At 37.1% G+C, this 19,513-nt stretch overlaps 1 protein-coding gene across 3 annotated transcripts in view; it reads right to left on the bottom strand.

Annotated features, from left to right (window-relative positions):
• Positions 1 to 19,513, bottom strand: part of STXBP5 (syntaxin binding protein 5) — a 163,752-nt gene that overhangs the window by 36,977 nt on the left and 107,262 nt on the right. For all 3 annotated transcript variants that reach the window (XM_068984863.1, XM_068984864.1, XM_068984865.1), the window contains exons 16-19: positions 18,890 to 19,068; positions 12,339 to 12,464; positions 9,801 to 9,952; positions 3,907 to 3,972 (exon numbers count right to left, since the gene is read on the bottom strand). In XM_068984863.1, coding sequence (XP_068840964.1) covers positions 3,907 to 3,972; positions 9,801 to 9,952; positions 12,339 to 12,464; positions 18,890 to 19,068 — 523 coding nt within the window. The remainder of the gene's footprint in view (positions 1 to 3,906; positions 3,973 to 9,800; positions 9,953 to 12,338; positions 12,465 to 18,889; positions 19,069 to 19,513) is intronic.

Here is a 19,513-nt window from a genome sequence, read left to right as displayed (position 1 = left end):
CTCAGCGATCAGTGCAAAGAAATAGAGGAAAACAACAGAACAGGAAGGACTAGAGATCTCTTCAAGAAAATTAGAGATACCAAGGGAACATTTCATGCAAAGATGGGCTCGATAAAGGACAGAAATGGTCTGGACCTAACAGAAGCAGAAGATATTAAGAAGAGGTGGCAAGAATACACAGAAGAACTGTACAAAAAAGATCTTCATGACCAAGATAATCATGATGGTACGATCACTCAACTAAAGCCAGACATCCTGGAATATGAAGTCAAGTGGGTCGTAGAAAGCATCACTACGAACAAAGCTAGTGGAGGTGATGGAATTCCAGTTGAGCTCTTTCAAATCCTGAAAGATGATGCTGTGAAAGAGCTGCACTCAATATGCCAGCAAGTTTGGAAAACTCAGCAGTGGCCACAGGACTGGAAAAGGTCAGTTTTCATTTCAATCTCAAAGAAAGGCAATGCCAAAGAATGCTCAAACTAAACTAAGATCATGGCATCTGGTCCCATCACTTCATGGGAAATAGATGGGGAAACAGTGGAAACAGTGTCAGGCTTTATTTTTTTGGGCTCCAAAATCACTGCAGATGGTGACTGCAGCCATGAAATTAAAAGATGCTTACTCCCTGGAAGGAAAGTTATGACCAACCTAGATAGCATATTCAAAAGCAGAGACATTACTTTGCCAATAAAGGTCCGTCTAGCCAAGGCTATGCTTTTTCCAGTGATCAAGTATGGATGTGAGAGTTGGACTGTGAAGAAAGTTGAGCATCGAAGAATTTATGCTTCTGAACTGCAGTGTTGGAGAAGACTCTTGAGAGTCCCTTGGACTGCAAGGAGATCCAACCAGTCCATCCTAAAGGAGATCAGTCCTGGGTGTACTTTGGAAGGACTGATGCTAAAGCTGAAACTCCAATATTTGGCCACCTCATGTGAAGAGCTGACTCACTGGAAAAGACTCTGATGCTGGGAGGGATTGGGGGCAGGAGGAGAAGGGGACGCCAGAGGATGAGATGGTTGGATGGCATCACCAACTCGATGGACGTGAGTTTGGGTGAACTCCGGGAGTTGGTGATGGACAGGGAGGCCTGGCGTGCTACAATTCATGGGGTCGCAAAGAGTTGGACACAACTGAGGGACTGAACTGAACTGCACAATTGCACTCATCTCACACGCTAGTAAAGTAATGCTCAAAATTCTCCAAGCCAGGCTTCAGCAATACATGAACCGTGAACTTCCTGATGTTCAAGCTGGTTTTAGAAAAGGCAGAGGAACAAAAGATAAAATTGCCAACATCCGCTGGATCATGGAAAAAGCAAGAGAGTTCCAGAAAAACATCTATTTCTGCTTTAGTGACTATGTCAAAGCCTTTGTGTGGATCACAATAAACTGTGGAAAATTCTGAAAGAGGGGAATACCAGACCACCTGACCTGCCTCTTGAGAAATCTGTATGCAGGTCAGGAAGCAACAGTTAGAACTGGACATGGAACAACAGACTGGTTTCAAATAGGAAAAGGAGTACATTAAGTCTGTATATTGTCACCCTGCTTATTTAACTTACATGCAGATACATCATGAGAAACGCTGGCCTGGAAGAAGCACAAGTTGGAATCAAGATTGCCGGGAGAAATATCAGTAACCTCAGATATGCAGATGACACCACCCTTATGGCAGAAAGTGAAGAGGAACTAAAAAGCCTCTTGATGAAAGTGAAAGAGGAGAGTGAAAAAGTTGGCTTAAAGTTCAACATTCAGAAAACTAAGATCATGGCATCTGGTCCCATCACTTCATGGGAAATAGATGGGGAAACAGTGTAAACAGTGTCAGACTTTATTTTGGGGGCTCCAAATTCACTGCAGATGGTGACTGCAGCCATGAAATTAAAAGACACTTACTCCTTGGAAGGAAAGTTATAATCAACCTATATAGCATATTCAAAAGCAGAGACATTACTTTGACAACAAAGGTCCGTTTATTCAAGGTTATGGTTTTTCCAGTGGTCACGTATGGATGTGAGATTTGGACTGTGAAGAAAGCTGAGCATCGAAGAATTGATGCTTTTGAACTGTGGTGGTGAAGACTCTTGAGAGTCCCTTGGACTGCAAGGAGATCCAACCAGTCCATCCTAAAGGAGATCAGTCCTGGGTGTTCACTGGAAGGACATATGCTGAAGCTGAAACTCCAATACTTTGGCCACCTCATGTGAAGAGCTGACTCATTGGAAAAGACCCTCCCTGATGCTGGGAGGGATTGGGGGCAGGAGGAGAAGGGGACGAGAGAGGATGAGATGGCAGGATGGCATCACCTACTCGATGGACATGAGTTTGGGTGAACTCTGGGAGTTGGTGATGAACAGGGAGGTCTGGCATGCTGCTGTTCATGAGGTCGCAAACACTCGGACATGACTAAGCGACTGAACAGACTGAACTGATCATGTTTATCTACAATTACCTCTTGTTGGGTTATTTCAAATTGTTATTTATACACACCTACTGAAAGTATGCCTTAGGATTAAAAGGAGTATTAATGTACTTTGGCTGAATCTTGTTAAAACACATTTGATGGTCATTTAATATAATAAAAGACAATATATCACATGTCCATGTTTTCCAGTTTGGTTTATAGACTTAACATACTGATAACTGCATTCACATGGCTTTGAGGTAAGGGGAGAGGATCGGAATAGTACTGTATATAGTTGGAGGAAAAACAGCAATAATTAAGAGAGATATTATAATTCAAAATTATATTGAGAAATAGCTTTCATGCTGTGAGATGGGAAGTACATACTGCTCCACATTATTTGTTCAGTGTTATGCTACCAATGTTCAGCCCTAATATTATATATTATAGTTGCATGTGTTTTATTAGTGTTATGACTGAACTTAAATGTGAAACTTTAATAAGAAAACCAGAAGGTGTATATATTTTAAGAGAAGAAACGATTAGCTTGAGCAATATCAGGAAAATGCAATTTTAAAAAGAAAACCTCACATAAGCTTTTATGGTCCTACAGCTAATAAAATGGTCAACTGAAATATGAGGAAGTAAAATGCACTTTAGTTTTTCTTATTCTTTAATAATTTATGATATAGCAGAACTACGTATGGAGGATCAAAATCTGTCCATGAACAGTGTTACTTTAAGCTAAGAACAGTCTTTCCACGAGAAAGCTGATGAAAAGTCCCAGCCTTCAAACACATTTATTAAAATTATGAAGTTAAACTATTACATTTTAGCAAATTTTCAATCCACTAAAAAAAACCAAAACAATAAATTCAGGATCCTCTTAATTTTAATTAGGGAGAATTAAAAGCAATGTTCCTCTGAAATAGTAACATATACATAGGTTACATAAGGCCAATATATGGATAACAAAGGACAAATGCTTTAATATAGCTATAAAATTATATATTACTTTGATTAAATCAAAACCAAATATAATTAGTCTACAATTATTCTAACTGTCCACAGTCACCATTAGACAATAAGTGTTAAAAATCTCTCATAACAAAATCTCTCATAACATTTAAATAGACATTATTCAAGGATTAGAGCACTATTTTACCAGCTGACTCCAGGACTACCAAGAGCAAAGACAAGACTGCAGATAACTACACCTCTGATCCAATGGTAAGAAATAAGATCTATTTTCTCCCCAAAAGTATAAATATTAGAAAGTGAAATAAACTCCTGCATTACTTTCAACAGGTAACACTTGTAGATTTTTATCTAATGCATTTCTTTTAACTTAATTAGAACGCAAAGAATATAGTTATAATTTTAAGAATAAATAGGTAACACAAAAGCTCCATGTAGGTGTATTTTAAATGTTTATCTATAAAAATTTTGCACATTTTATTTTTTGTAGCACTACAACTACTAATAAAATAAAAAGCAAATTACCGGAAGTTGGAGATTTGCAGCGATCTTCTGGGACGACTGCCCCTTCACTAATGTCGCACAAACCTGCTGAAAAACAAAACCCAGACCAAGTCATACCACACACAAGTTTATGTAAGTGCAGTTGTACCTCCTATTTACAGTACATTTCTAATGACAGTCCATTTTTAAAAACTAAGCAGGTTATCAGACTATGCCGACATTGATACTATGTTCAATAAATAGCTTTGAGATAGGAATATAGCAGCATTCTGATATTAAAACTAATACAGAAGTCACCAGTTAAATCAGTAACAATTTTCAATCTGCTGTTCTTCAAGGACATTAGACATAACATAGGATTTTGTTCAAAGTCAGCAATTTGAGGGCATATGATATACTGCTTATTAAATTTCTCTTGAGGGAAAAATTAATTTGGTGACTTTTTTGGTGATTTGTTTTTTTACATTATAGGGACTCCCAACTCATGTCTCAAAGTTGTTTCTGCTAAGTATATTTCAAATATACTTCCTTAAATATTACTGACAAATAATTAAGAAAATATTTTGTACCACCAAATATGCAACATTTAAAATACAATCATACCGTGTTTTATTGCATTTTTCTGAAATTGCTTTTTTTGAAAAACAAATGGAAGGTTGTGGGCACCCTGCATGGAGATGGCCTACAGACACCATTTTTTTTAACAGTATTTGTCACTTCATGTTTCTATGTCATATCTTGGTTAATTCTCATAACAATAACAAAACAGTTTGAAATATTACATTTTCTATGATGATCTGTGATCACGATCTTTAATGTTACTATTTTTAATTGTTTTGGGGCACCACACACCACACTCACATAAGATAGCAAACTTAGCTAAGAAACATCTGTGTTCTGACTGCTCTATTGACCTGCCCTTCCCATCTTTCTCTCTCTCTCTCCTCAGGCTTCCCTATTCCCTGAGACACAAAATTGAGAGTACATCAGTTAATAACCCTACAATGGCCTCTAAGGGTTCAGGTGAAAGGATGAGTCAGTCAGTCACTCTCCGTTCTCTTTAAATCCAAAACCAGAAATAATTAAGCTTGGTGAGGAAGGCATGTCAAAAACTCAGAAAGGCTAGAACCTAGGCCTCAAGCCAAACAGTTATCCAAGTTGTGACAGTAAAGGAAAAGTTCTTGAAGGAAGTTCAAAGTGTTACTCCAATCAACACATGAATGATCAAGTGAAATGGCCTTACTCTGATAGGCAGAAAGCTTCAGTGGTCTGGATAGAAGATTCCATCAGTCACAACATCCCTTTAACCCAAAACCCAATCCAGAGCAAGGCCCTAACTCTCTTTAATTTTATGAAGACTGAGAGAGGTATGGAAGCTGCAGAAAACTCTGAAGCTGGAAGAGGCTGGTTCATAAGCATTAAGAACAGAAGCCATCTCCACAATACAGAAATACAAAGTGAAGCAGCAAGTTATCCAGGAAATCTAGTAAGATAATTAATGAAGGTGGCTATACCAGTCAACAGATTTCCAATGTAGATCAAACAGCCTTCTACTGGAAGATGCCATCTAGGACACTCATAGCCAGGGAGCTTGGGATAGCTGGGCAATGGGCAAAAGCTGCATGTCTAGGCCTCAGAAGTTATCAGGTGTGAAATCAACATATGTGCACATTATGACCAGTATCTGCCTTTCTACTCCTCTGGTAAAAGACATAACGTCACAATCTTTACAGTCCCTGAGAGAGCTCTTACAGAAACATCTAGAGAATGCTGAGTACTGGACTGGGCTTCCCAGGTGGTGCTAGTGGCAAGGAACCCGCCTGACAACATGGGAGACATAAGGGCACATGTTCAATCCCTAGCTCGGGAAGCTCCCCTGGAGGAGGGCATGGCAACCCACTCCAGTACTCTTGCCTGGAGAATTCCACAGATGGAGGAGCCTGGTGGGCTACAGTCCATAGGGTCACAAAGAATCAGACATGTCTGAAGCAACTTAGCACACAGGAATACTGAATTGAGTTTATAAGGAGTGTCTTCTATTTTGAACTGTGTCTTACTGTCTTCACTGAATAGGGAGCTTTTGAATGACAGGTTTTTTTTTTCTTTTTAACTTTCATCAAACTAATGATTCTAGAAAACAGAAAAACTAGTCTTTCTAAGATGATAGATTAATTATAGGTATGCATGTATTAATCTCTGACATAATATCTACATATATAAATAAACTTTTCTTTGATAAAGCCTTAAGATGGCAGGTCTTTAAACAGTAGAGATATATGGAAACAATTCAAGTGTCTATTGGTAGATGCATAGATGAAAAAGAGTTATAAATAAACAATGGAATATTATTCAGCCATAAAAATGAATGAAATTTTGCCATTTGTGACAATGTGGATGGACCTTGAGGACCTTATGCTAAGTGAAGTAAATCAGGCAGAGAACGACAAACACCATGTGATCTCATATTCCTCAACTAAGTAAATAAATAGTGATAATATGTTCCAGTATTACAATGAGCCTGGTACTGAATAAAAATAATCAATTTTGAAATTTTGAGTCTTTGGCATTTTGTCAACTGTTTGAGCAAACTCTGGGAGACAGTGGAGGACAGAAGAGCCATGGGGTCACAAAGAGTTGGATGAATGACATCCACAAAGAGCGACTGAATGACAACTAAACTCTATAAAAATGTAGTAAGAGATGTTAATTTTCCTTCTTAAAACAGCCTAGGAGGAATCATTTAGGAAGCTAAATTCAAGTGTGATAGGAATAATTTAGTTATTAAATTCTGGAATAAGCTAAAAATCCCTTCCATGCTTTCCATCTGACTCAGGGTAAAAGCTAAAGTCAAGTCCAAGAAGACTGGTTGATGTATATGATCCTATGGTACGTGACTGTGGTATTCATTATGTGACTATGGGTATCCCATTGCCTCTCTGACTTTATTTCCTCTCCTACCTACTTCACCATCTCCCTGACTCTCTCATCAGCCACACTGATCCTTCACTGTAACCTTGAACTCACTAGTTACACTGCTTCTGAGGCACTATACTTGCTATTCTCAACTTGAAATGTTCTCTCTACAGACACCCTCATGAAGAACAGCTGTCTCCTTTAAATCTTTGCTCAAGATGCTCTATTTAGAATGTAACACCCTTGTCACTATTTCAAATCCCCCCTCATTTAATTACTTTTTCCTTTGGCACTACTATGTAACTTACTATATACCACTTATCTTTTCAAACTCTGTCTTTTCCAGTATAATGTGAGCTACATGAGGGTAGAGAATTTGGTCTGTTTTAATACTGTGCTGGCTGAAAAGTTTGTTTGGGCTTTTCCATAAGATGGTATGTGTGTGTGTTGGGGGGTGTCTGACTCTTTGAGACATGAATGGACTGTACCCCGCCAGGCTTCTCTGTCCATGTAATTTTCCAGGCAAAGACATTGGAGTAGGTTGCCATTTCCTACTCCAGGGGATCTTCCCGACCCAGGAACGGAACCCACGTCTTTTTGCCTCCTGCATTGGCAGGCGGATTCTTTACCACTGCACTACCTGGTAAGCTGATACAGAAAAACCCAATTGAACTTTCTGCTCAACAACCGAACAGAATTACGATAATCAGCAGATACATATATGCAGCTGAAATACTTCACCACTACTTGTACCCTGTGACAGTTTCATAATTTTTATTATGAAAATACTGTAGATATTTTACTCAATAGTTCAACTGTATTTTAAGACAACTACAAAACACTTAAATGACAATGTTTTATCTCACAAAATAATTTCATGAGTGCCATCATATTCTTTATGAAAACCTACTAGCACCAAGTAGTAGCAAAAAAAAGTTTCTCCATTCATACTGATCTATTATAAAAGACAGAACAGTTTCATGGTATTTGGGCTTCACTTCAAGAACATATGCTAAAACATACACTTTAGCAAAAAATCTTTTTTGCATCAATGTAATCAAAGAATTTTATTAACAGTTATTCTATATTTTATTTTATTTTAAATATAAATATATTTTAGAAGCAAGACACAAATATTCTTGAAATGTTAAAGTATGTCTTAAAATAATTTTCTCTTAATTTTTAACTTTTTCTTTCTCCTTAATATTGTTCAAGTGAGCATAACAATAACATCTTAAACTGATAAAAATTTAAGTAGTTCTCCTGCTTAAGTTCTCTTGCTTACACATTTATACCTAAATGTGTAACTCTTCAATACAAACTGAAGCATATAATATGAATAATATGATAATGCTTATTAAAGAATAAAATAGGATGCAATGGAATGCAAGAAAAAAAATTAAAATCACATGGTGGAATTGGTCTTTAACCTTGGATGAATTTAGGTATTTAATTTCTAGTAATTTTATGTAAGTTATGATGAGTACTAACAAGAAAAGAAATTAATTTTGTGAGTAATGAAATTTTTACCACTCCTTTTCTATCAAGACAATGTTTAACTTTCTGACACTATTAATTATTGTTAATTAATTATTAATTAATTATTAATTTCTTTGCTTTATAAAGAAACTGGATTGGAACACAAATATTTCAGTAGCTGTTTTCATTTATATATTATGAGATGAATTTAAATAATGAGTATATTATTTTAGATATACAATGCTTTAATAAGCTTTTTAAAAAATAAATGAGAAAAAAATAGTTTTACAGACAAAATACACTGTCATGACTTTACTGATGTGGAATGAATAACTTACTTAAAAAAGAAGAACGGAGTTTTTTCACAGATTCAGAATATAAGCTAGAAACGCCGCACATGCAAGAAGTCACAATCAGCATGCCTCAGTGAAGCAACGAAAAGCAAAAGAAAAAAAAAGGAGACAAAGATACTAGAATGGTATGGTTGGGACAACAATTTCTGAAGATAACACATGACAAAATGATCACATAGACAAAAACAGAAAAAAATATTCAACTATTGCCAAAGTGACAGTAAGATCTACAATCCATCACCTTTTTCTTTTCTTCTGTCGTGAATTATGAGAGGTATTTAGTATCGTCAAAAAATGTTTTGAAAGCAACTGAGAAATGAATGTCAGAAAGAATTTTAATTCAGAGAGTCTAGAGTTAGGAGATGTAGATCAGGGCTTCCCAGTGGCATTTTGCAAACAGGTTAGGTTACATCTGCCACAGATGGAGTTCTCTTGAATCCCTGGTCCCCCTGGGCAGGTCCTAGGGAGTCTGGAGCTCAGAGATCAGTCACCACCACTGGAGGCCCCATTAACATATGTCTACATGCCAGAGATCCAATGTCATTTTCTGTGTCTGCCATGAGGTTTGGGGAAAAAAAAAAAAGGTGAGGAGTACTGGTATAAACAGCTAACTATATATGTGTTCCATGAGGCATTAGTATTGAAACATTTAAAATAAGATTAAGTATCTAGCAAACACAAAAGAATGCTATAGAGAGAATTCTTAATGGATCTGGGCTTGCACTGAATCTGTCTGAGAATGCTGTATCTCACAGAGTTCAAATTCACTTTTGCATCTACATTTTTTTTTTCATGTGGGAAATTATTCCTTTGATACTCAAAACAATAAACTGCTGGTCTCACACTATTAAACAGTAAAAGGGACAGAACTATAAAATTAACTTTTGTTCTGTAATGATAAATTTTCCTGTCATAGTAATTTAGCTAAAGAAGTCCGAAACTGTGGTTCCTTCCCAATGTTAAATAAAATCTTAGAATATTAAAAACAAATGCATAAACTAATAACAATAGAAAACAAAAAAGGAGGTTGATACCTTTCACTATTTTTTTTGACAGTTTATACAAACAGACACAATCAGATAAGCTATTTACCTAACAGAAGTACTTATATTCACAGAAGTAACTTGGCATTTATGGAAATCCTAAAGCTCAGGATTTCTTTCTTTTTACCTCCTGAAGGTTGTCGAGATTTACGAGGAGATCGGGGTTCTCTCCGATAAGGATCATTGGAGCCATACAATTCAATAGTGCCCAGGTTGAGGAGTACTGCTTTCTGGAGGTAGTCAACCATCGCAATGCCATTACAATTGCCAAAAACTACCCTAGGAATAGGAAAAGAACAAACATTTTAGCATAATTAAATAGTTGGAAGAAAATGTAGTCTACAGGGCTAAAAAAGCATGATGGGTCTTTAAGAAAACTCCTTTTGAAACAAAACACTATTACAGACATGCAAATACAGGTTACATATGCCTTCTGATGGAGCTGTGCAGATCTTCTGTATCAATGCGTACAAATCAACATAAAAAATCTGATGTAGGAGTTGAAATTTAACCAAAGACATAAACCCCCACACTAAACAATGTAACATCCATTTTTCTGACTATTTTGAATTCCTCAGGGGAAGACATTTGTTTCTACTGGGGAATAGGACATTATACATTTGGAAAAGTTTTGGTAATTTCTACAGTCAAGGGTAAAACATAGAAAGCATAAATCTCGGAGGCCTCCCTTTGGAGTATTCCAAATACTTTCTCAATCGTGAGTCGGGAAGTACAAACAAACTATGAATAAAAACGACTATCAATGAAGGAACTTTATTCATTTAAGATCCCGTAAGCCAGGTGTCGAAAACGAACATACATAGAGGGGCTACAGAAGTAAGTAAAACACGCCAACTAAGGACTGTAGGGACCTGAAGAGGGAACAACTCATCTAAACAGGGGAAGCTTCACCTCAGCTCCTGCTAACTATGGCCGACCAGGAATGAGACATGGGCTAGATAATCGAACTTTTCAATTAGAGCTCTAACTGTGGATTTTCACATTAAAAAGTCTTGGCAACTAGTTCAAATTTTGAAAATACACAAAAAAGCCTAAACAAAATATAGCTGTGAACCCAGTCAGGACTGTGAGCAACTGATTTGCAACTTCCTCTGAAACATTCTATTGCTTCTTATTTCTGGTTTGTTTCTCTTATGGTTGTGTATAGCAAAATATTAAAAAAAAAAGAAACATCTGTACTTTCACATTGTGGGACAGCAAATAAAAGACATTAGAGAAGACTATTTCAGACTGTAGCCAGTCTTAGTTACGTGTACAAATGCAAGAAATAGGGTAGGTGGTAGTAGCTATTAGAAGGAAGAAGGAAGAGGAATGAGTTCCTAGGGCTAGAATCAAGGAAGGAGACCGTGACCTACGCAAGATAAACAGCTCTGGACCAAACAGTTGGCATGTGGTTTCTCTTTTATCACAATGTTGATTTTTTTTAAAAAATAATTTTATTGATTGATTTATTTTTGCTTACACTGGGTCTTTGTTGTGGCATGGTCTTTGATCTAGTTGAGGTGAGCGGGGATTACTGTCTAGTTACAGTGCGTGGGCTTCTCATTGCAACGGCTTCTCCTGTTGCAGAGCATAGGCTCTAGGGCATGCAGGCTTCGGTAGCTGAGGTCCATGGCTCAGCAGCCGAGGCTCCCGGTTCTAGAGCATAGGCTCAGTAGTCGTGGTGTGTGGGCATAAGTTACTTTGGGAGGTGGGATCTTCCCGGACTAGGGACTGAACCTGTGTCTCCTGCATTGGCAGGTGGACTCTATACCACTGAGCCACCAGGAAGCCTGACAGTGTTGATTTTTAAAACAAAAGTAAATACTTTATGACTCTATCCTATTATAATAAAAACTATGTACTATGAACACCATACACGTGAAGGCATGAATTGATAAATAAAAACACACCTGAAGTACAGATGAATACTTTACTAAGCTATTACTATGTCTTTACAGTTTTTACAAGTTAACTATGGAAGGAGAAAGAATAAATTATGCAGCTTTGGTTCAACATTTACAGAATCAATTTAGAACATAGTCTTTTGGGTTGATGTTAGACCTTTATTATACCAAATATTAATAAGGAAATTATTTCTCAGAGTACATCAAGGGGAGGACAGATTCATTGATCCGTGAGATATTTAACTTTAGATAAGGAAGTAGTAATAAGCACATCTAGAGTAAATTATTCAGAACAGAAAGTGAAAGTGAAAGTGAAATTGAAGTCACTCAGTCGTGTCCGACTCTTTGTGACCCCATGGACTGTAGTCTACCAGGCTCCTCAGTCCATGGAATTTTCCAGGCAAGAGTACTGGAGTGGGTTGCCATTTCCTTCTCCAGGGGATCTTCCCAGCTCAGGGATTGAACCCGGGTCTCCCACATTGCAGGCAGACGCTTTACCATCTGAGCCACCAGAGAAGCCATTCAGAACAGAAGTATGTTCTTTACATGTTGTATAAGCTTCAAAGTCAGATCAAATTCAGTGTTTATTTGGAACATTCAGAACAGAAGTATGTTCCAAATAAACACTGGATTTGTTCTGACATTGAAGCTTATACAACATTTTAAGTGATATAATAATGATCACCCAATCTGTTTTTAAAAATATAAAAATGCATGGAATACAATGAAGACACACAGAAATACATAAATATACTTACAATCCATAGGAAGAATTAACTGCCAGACTGGTTATTTGTTGTGGTGGTTCTCCACTCACCCACACCAACTGTATAACTAATTCTGTCTGATAACCTGGAGACTGTTTAAGTGGAGAACTTTTAACTCTGAAAGAAAGGAAAACGTGTTGCCTTTTAACACATCTTCAATTATCTTATTAGCCTATGTAATTATAAAGTCATCCACCAATAACTATACAAAAATAACTTTATATATGATATGTAAAGTATATGATATAAAATGCAAAAATCAGAATCCTGTCCTCTAGAATCATTTAATCTAGTCGGAGATGCAACAAATCATAGTTAAGTTCCACATATAAATTGAGGAGGGAGGGAGAAGTGAAAGGGGAGAAGGAGGAAGTGGGTAGAGAGGAATGACAGAAGACCAGGGAAGGACGGAGGGAAGAACAATGAGAAGCTGCACTCTAGGTCTTAAGAGGAAAAAAAATCAAGTTGCAGAAAAAACCCAAGACAGAAGAGTAGACTTAAACTTTGATAAAGGTGGAGTATAAGTAGATGAAAACTGGCCTAAAACATAAGGGATTAGGGAAAATGTATAAAAAATGTGAGCAATTTATTTTTGTTTGCATAACCACTTTTACTACTAAAAAGTCTATTTTGACTTTGAGTTGGTAGTATTTTTGACAGCACAAAAGTCAAGTGAAGTGAAATTCGCTCAGTTGTGTCCGACTCTTTGTGACCCCATGGACTATACAGTCCATGGAATTCTCCAGGCCAGAACACTGGAGTGGGTAGACTTTCCCTTCTCCAGGAAATCCTCCCAATCCAGGGATCGAACCCAGGTCTCCTGCATTGCAGGCAAATTCTTACCAGCTGAGCCACAAGGGAAGCCCAAGAATACTGGAGTGGGTAGCCTTTCCCTTCTCCAGCAGATCTTCCCGACCCAGGAATCGAACCGGGGTCTCCTGCATTGCAGGAGGATTCTTTATCAACTGAGCTATCAGGGAAGCCCCTTGATAGCATAGACTCTTCCCCCCAAAACTGCTGCTGCTGCTAAGTCACTTCAGTCGTGTCCAACTCTGTGTGACCCCATAGAAGACAGCCCAGCAGGCTCCCCCGTCCCTGGGATTCTCCAGGCAAGAACATTGGAGGGGGTTGCCATTTCCTTCTCCAATGCATGAAAGTGAAAAGTGAAAGGGAAGTCACTCATTCGTGTACAACTCTTTGCGACCCCATGGACTGTAGCCTACCAGGCTCCTCTTTCCATGGGATTGGCCAGGCAAGAGTACTGGAGTCAGTTGCCATTGCCTTCTCCACCAAAACTGCTGGATAGTGTCAAAAAATTGCCTTTGCAAAAAAATATACTAACAAGATAAAGAAGTAGGAAAGCCATAAACAAAGATTAACAAGTGTATATGTTTGGTCACAAGTAGAAGGTATATGTAGTAATAGTAAGAATTTAAAAAAAAAGTCACTTTAGCGAGATAGGCCAGGGCCAGACTTTGGAGGTCTGTGAGGTCTGGTTGCAAAGGTCTGATGTTGGTAGAAAGAACTCAGGGCTCTGAAGTGCTAGAGTGTGAGTCTTGGTTCTGCCACTTAACGTCTTCCTGTTTGAAAGTGGGAATATTTTACTTAATCAAGGTATAAGGATACTGTGAGTGCCTATGAGAGAATTTTTTCAATGGCCAAATTATGCAAAAGGCATACAATTTCATTATTAAAGAATTAAAAGACAGCGAAGGGTTTAGGAGAAATATTTTGGGAAGATTAACTGTAGAACTTCACAAGATGACGTAGAATAAGAAGACTCATGAGGAACTTCCTGTGATTCATGTGATGCAAAATAATAAGACAGATTTGAAACCCATGAACTAAGTCTCAAAAAGGTTCATAAACTCCATTAAGGTAGATACCTTGCAGTTACTTTTAATACTCCAGCAGATGAGGTATTCAATATTTATTGAATGAATAAATGAGCTGCAGACTGATTAGAGGCGGAGGAGGGGAGAAAAAGAAGACAGTGATTCTAAGTTTTGAAAAAGAAAAAGATGTCAAGATGAAGAGCCAGTCTTAGAAGATGTGGTAACTTTGACAGGATGGTAGGGGTCTTCAAGTGAACTATTCAGCAAAACAGTTATACTCACTTATATTGAGTGAGTTCCCACAAAACTTATATTGGTTAAACTTGTTATAAGCATGTTAGAGGGAGGGAAGGAGGGGTTTGTCTATAAATGTGAGACTTCTAAGGAATAAAGTTACTAAGCTAATACCTTTATTACTTGTAAACTTCAAGTGAATTTGGAAGATAAAATTTTTATAAAATATGAGCTATCTGTGTGACTACTTTTACTATTAAAAAAATCTACTTTTACTTTAAGGTGGGGACATTTTGATTGCAGACTCTCCAGTAACTGTTCTTGTAAAACATACACAAAGCCTGGGTATTCTAATGATTCTTGAGGCTTCTGCCTTGGAGTAAATGTATAAAGAAGGACAGCTGGAAGTCTATTCTATGTTTAACCTCCTGACACTAAACTCAGAGAACCCTTTGGTCATTTAGTTGGTACTTCCATGAAGAATACCACAACACCAGACCTTTTGCTGTCATATTTGCTAGACTCAGTCCAGGTAAGAAAAGGGTCACGATGTTTTCAAAGTTTCGGAGTAAATGTGAATCACCAAGAGTACTCTTAAAATGAACTGAGTTGCAGTCACAACTGCCTGTGCAAGGTCTGCAAGTTAATATACTCAGAACTACACACTGGCTGAAGCAGAAGTTCTAATTTTCCTCCGGGAAACACCCACTGATCGGCTACAGCCATCCACCTCAAAAGACAAAAATAAACACTGAGTAGCATTTCATCTTCACCAGAGACAGCCTCTGTTGATACAAGCATAGCCTGCAGAGTCTGAGTGTGCTATTTTCTCTCTGTATGAATTAAATAAGCTTCAAGGAAGTATCCACTCTCCCTCTGGCATACTTATGTGCACCTTAGATTCTCAGGGCTGCCCTCGTGGTTCAGTTGGTAAAAAGTCTGCCTGCAATGCTGGAGACCTGGGTTCAATCCCTGGGTTGGGAAGATACTCTGGAGAAGAGAATGGCTACCCACTCCAGAGTTCTGACCTGGAGATATCCATGGACTTATATTATATAGTCCATGGGGTCGAAAAGAGTTGGACACGACTGAGTGACTTTCACACTTATATACTCACACTCAGATTTTCAAGAGCAGGAACAGGCATTCAGGGATAATTTCAGATAGGTATATTTGGGCACATTTTAGATATAAGTGATGAAGACACACAGAAGTCATGGAATCCTTATTTTACTTAGTATGAAACAAAAACATTCTTAGGCAAAAATAACTTTAAATAGTCAAACATGTTGAAAAAGCCTCAACTAGTAAAAAATTAGAAATCAAATCAAGAAATGATGACATATGTTAGATTTTAAAAATACAAAATGAGGGCTGAGTGGGCATTACGTTTAATGTTTATAATGGTTATATGCAAGTTATCATTTTAATGTTTTTAATATATTAATTTGTTTACTTTTTAAAGACAAAGGGTAGAACTTATTTTTATGAAAAGCTCCATAATTTGTACAAATGTATTTTAAATTTAAAAATAATGTTTAGAGGCCTGGCAGTTTCAAAACAATTTGTCTGATTTGACTAATACCCTGAAAAAAGCACATTTAAAATACTTGAAAACAAAATCAAACAGTTACTTTTAAAAAGTTTCTTCAAAAGACAATTATGTACAGGGAGGGATGGAATGTGAGGCTGGGGTTAGAGGATGTAAGCTATTATATACAGAATGAATAAACAACAAGGTCCTACTGTATAGCACAGGGAACGATGTTCAATATACTATGATAAAGAATATTGGAAAAGAATATTTAAAAAAGTATATATAACTGAATCATTTTGCTGTAGAGCAGAAATATAACATTGTAAAAATCAACTATACTTCAATGGGGAAAAGAAAAAAAAACCAAACTAAGTACAAAAATAATTTGTACAAAAAAACAAACAAAATCTAAGTATTAGTTATTTTCACATCAATTTAGCTATATCTTGACTTTTAAAATTGGTTTTTGAGATTGTGGACTAAAACGATGTGCAGTTAACATTAACTACATTTACCTGAAAACTATTAAAATGGTAAAAAAAAAATTATATATATATATATATATATAATTCAGATTGCCTGTGATTTAGAAGTCACTAGTAAATATGTGGATTTTAGACAAAAATCTTGAACTTGTTACCAAAACAAACCTCAAAGACAAAATACTTTGTATGCTTATAAAAATTAAACAAAAAACAGAAATATACATGAAAATTAGAAGAAGTGACATTAATGTAAATTTCACAAATTTAAGTTTAAAGTACTACAGAGTAAATAACAAAAGGGAAAGCTGTAGAATAATGTTATTGCCAAGTTTCATTCTATCTAAACATATGCCAGATGGCAGCAGAAAGGAAGTATACACATGGGATAGAAAGGAAAGGGGAGGAGGTAGGGAGGGCAGGGAGAGAGTGAGGGGAAGGGGGAGAGAAAGAGGGAAGAAACCTAAGACCTTCCTAAGAAAGCAGCTGCTTAACCTCAATGCTTATATTCTAAGGTCAGGTCAGTTTTCATCCTCGGCACTGCTGGCATCCTGAGCTGGCTAAATCTGTTGTGTGGCATTGTCCTGTGCACCGCAGGATGTTCTGCATCAACCCTGGTCTCTATGTCCAGGCTTCCCTGGTAGCTCAGCTGGTCAAGAATCCACCTGCAATGCAGGAGCTCCTGGTTCGATTCTTGGGTTGGGAAGATCCCCTGGAGAAGGGAAAGGCTACCCACTCTAGTATTTTGGCCTGGAGAATTCCATGGACTGTACAGGCCATGGGGTTGCAAAGAGTCGGACATGACTGAGCGACTTTCACTTTTCACACTAGATGTCAGTAGCACTCCTTCCTGTTGTGACAAATATTGTCTCCAGACATTGCCAAGCGTTCTGAGGAGCAAAGTCATCCCTGTTATAGAACACAATCTCAAATTTACGTAAGCATATAAAGAAGATTAAAAAAGCTGTACTTTTCTATAGTTCTGTATCATGAGTGATTGTGATATTAAAAAATCTGCTTTATCTCTGGTTGAATGCATTTTTGATTATGCAGACATTCTCCTCAGCAACTATTAAACCATTCAATAATGGTTCTAGTAGACCTAAAGTCAGAGTATAAAGCCTGGTTCTTTTAACAAATGGAACTGTTTTTCTGACTACCCTCCCTATCTTGAATCTACTACAGTCTGCCTTATGCCCCCAACTTTTGTATTCAATCTCTGACATTTTCCACACACTTTCAGTCATGATCCTAATTGACTTCTCTTTACACCCTAGTTGACTTCTCTGTAAATATAATACTTTTAATCATAGTCTTCATGAAATCATTCAGTGATTTTAACTCTCTGTTTTCTTTCTATGCCATTTTTAAGGCTCATATACTTTAAAAGTGACCAACCTAGACAGCATATTAAAAAGCAGAGACATTACTTTGCCAACAAAGATCCGTCTAGTCAAAGCTATGGTTTTTCCAGTAGTCATGTATGGGTGTGAGAGTTGGACTATAAAGAAAGCTGAACACCGAAGAATTGATGTTTTTGAACTGTGGTGTTGGAGAAGACTCTTGAGAGTCCCTTGGACTGCAAGGAGATCCAACCAGTCAATTCTAAAGGAAATCAGTCCTGAATATGCACTGGAAAGACTGATGCAGAAGCTGAAGCTTCAATACTTTGCCACCTGATGTAAAGAACTGACTCATTGGAAAAGACCCTGATGCTGGGAAAGACTGAAGGCGGGAGAAGGGGACGACAGAGGATGAGATGGTTGGATGTTATCACCAACTCAATGGACACGACTTTGAGTAAGCTCCAGGAGCTGGTGATGGACAGGAAAGTCTGGCGTGCTACAGTCCATGCGGTCACAGAGTTGGACATGACTGAGCGACTGATCTGAACTGATGCTTTAAAAATTTTAACCACTCAATAATATAAAAGTAAAAATAAATTTTGTCCAATTTACTCCTATAGAAAAGCAAAATGCATTAAATATGGATTTCTACAATAAATGCATTTACATAACAATGCTGTGATATTAAAGAAGATTCAGAAAAAGAAAATGATTACCAAACAACTATATCTCTAAAGGCTGAAAAAACAGAATTTTCAGAGTGGCAGAAAGCAGTCAACGTGTACATTTGATCCACACATAAACCCAGACTAAAAAATGATGATGGATTGAGAAGAATGAGCTAGATACAGAGGAAAAATCCATGCTGGTCTATCAGTAGGTTTAGAGATCAAGTCGTATTACTTTAAGGATAAAATCACGGAATGCAATCATATTCCTCTTCGTGCCACAGAAAAGTGAGCTGGATTAACCACAGTGAAATGCAGAAAGAGAAGTGGTTATGTCATTTTACTCTGTCACAGGAAAACATTACTTAACTTTACTAATGCTTATAATTTACCTAAATTAAAAGGTAAGTTCAAACCATCTGTATTTCTCTTTAACTTACTTCAAACAAGGGACATTGTCCCGAAGCCCATCAGATGAACTGCTACTGGTAGAAGGATGAGACTGAGGAGGGATGGGCTGTGGATTGGCACTCCCAACCGGTGTTGGCAAAGGTGGTGCCTGTTCACCCTCTGGGGTTTCCACATCACTTATCTCATACAACAATCGAACTTCAAGCATCTGTTGTAAAATAAGACAGTTTACCCTCTCCCAACAATTACTGTTCATTTTGTTAGTTTATACAAACACACATATACACTACAGCGGAAAGAACATTTTTAAAGGAAAAATTTAGTGAGGTTACTAAAGGTAAAGATTTCACAAAGAAAAAAATGTTTCTGACTCAGCTTTTTAAAAATGATTGTGTGCTGTGTGCAAGTACGTTCACACATATACATTATGATTTTAGGATTTATGGCACTCCTGTTAATACTAAATTAGATTAGGCTCATACTTATATTAGCTTTCCTTAAATGAAACAGAATGCATTTAAAGATTTAAATAAATGTTCAGTAAAAAGATATAAGTAAAAGTATGCCTTTTCTTCACAAAAGATAAATGCACTGTAAATCACTGTAAATTAAATACCACTGAGGTATTTTAAAAATGACTACAGATAGTCTTC

Source organism: Capricornis sumatraensis, chromosome 13, assembly GCF_032405125.1.
Source record: "Capricornis sumatraensis isolate serow.1 chromosome 13, serow.2, whole genome shotgun sequence".
Taxonomy (NCBI): domain Eukaryota; kingdom Metazoa; phylum Chordata; class Mammalia; order Artiodactyla; family Bovidae; genus Capricornis; species Capricornis sumatraensis.
The sequence above is the reverse complement of the archived record's forward strand: the minus strand, read 5'-3'. Positions and strand labels throughout refer to the sequence as shown.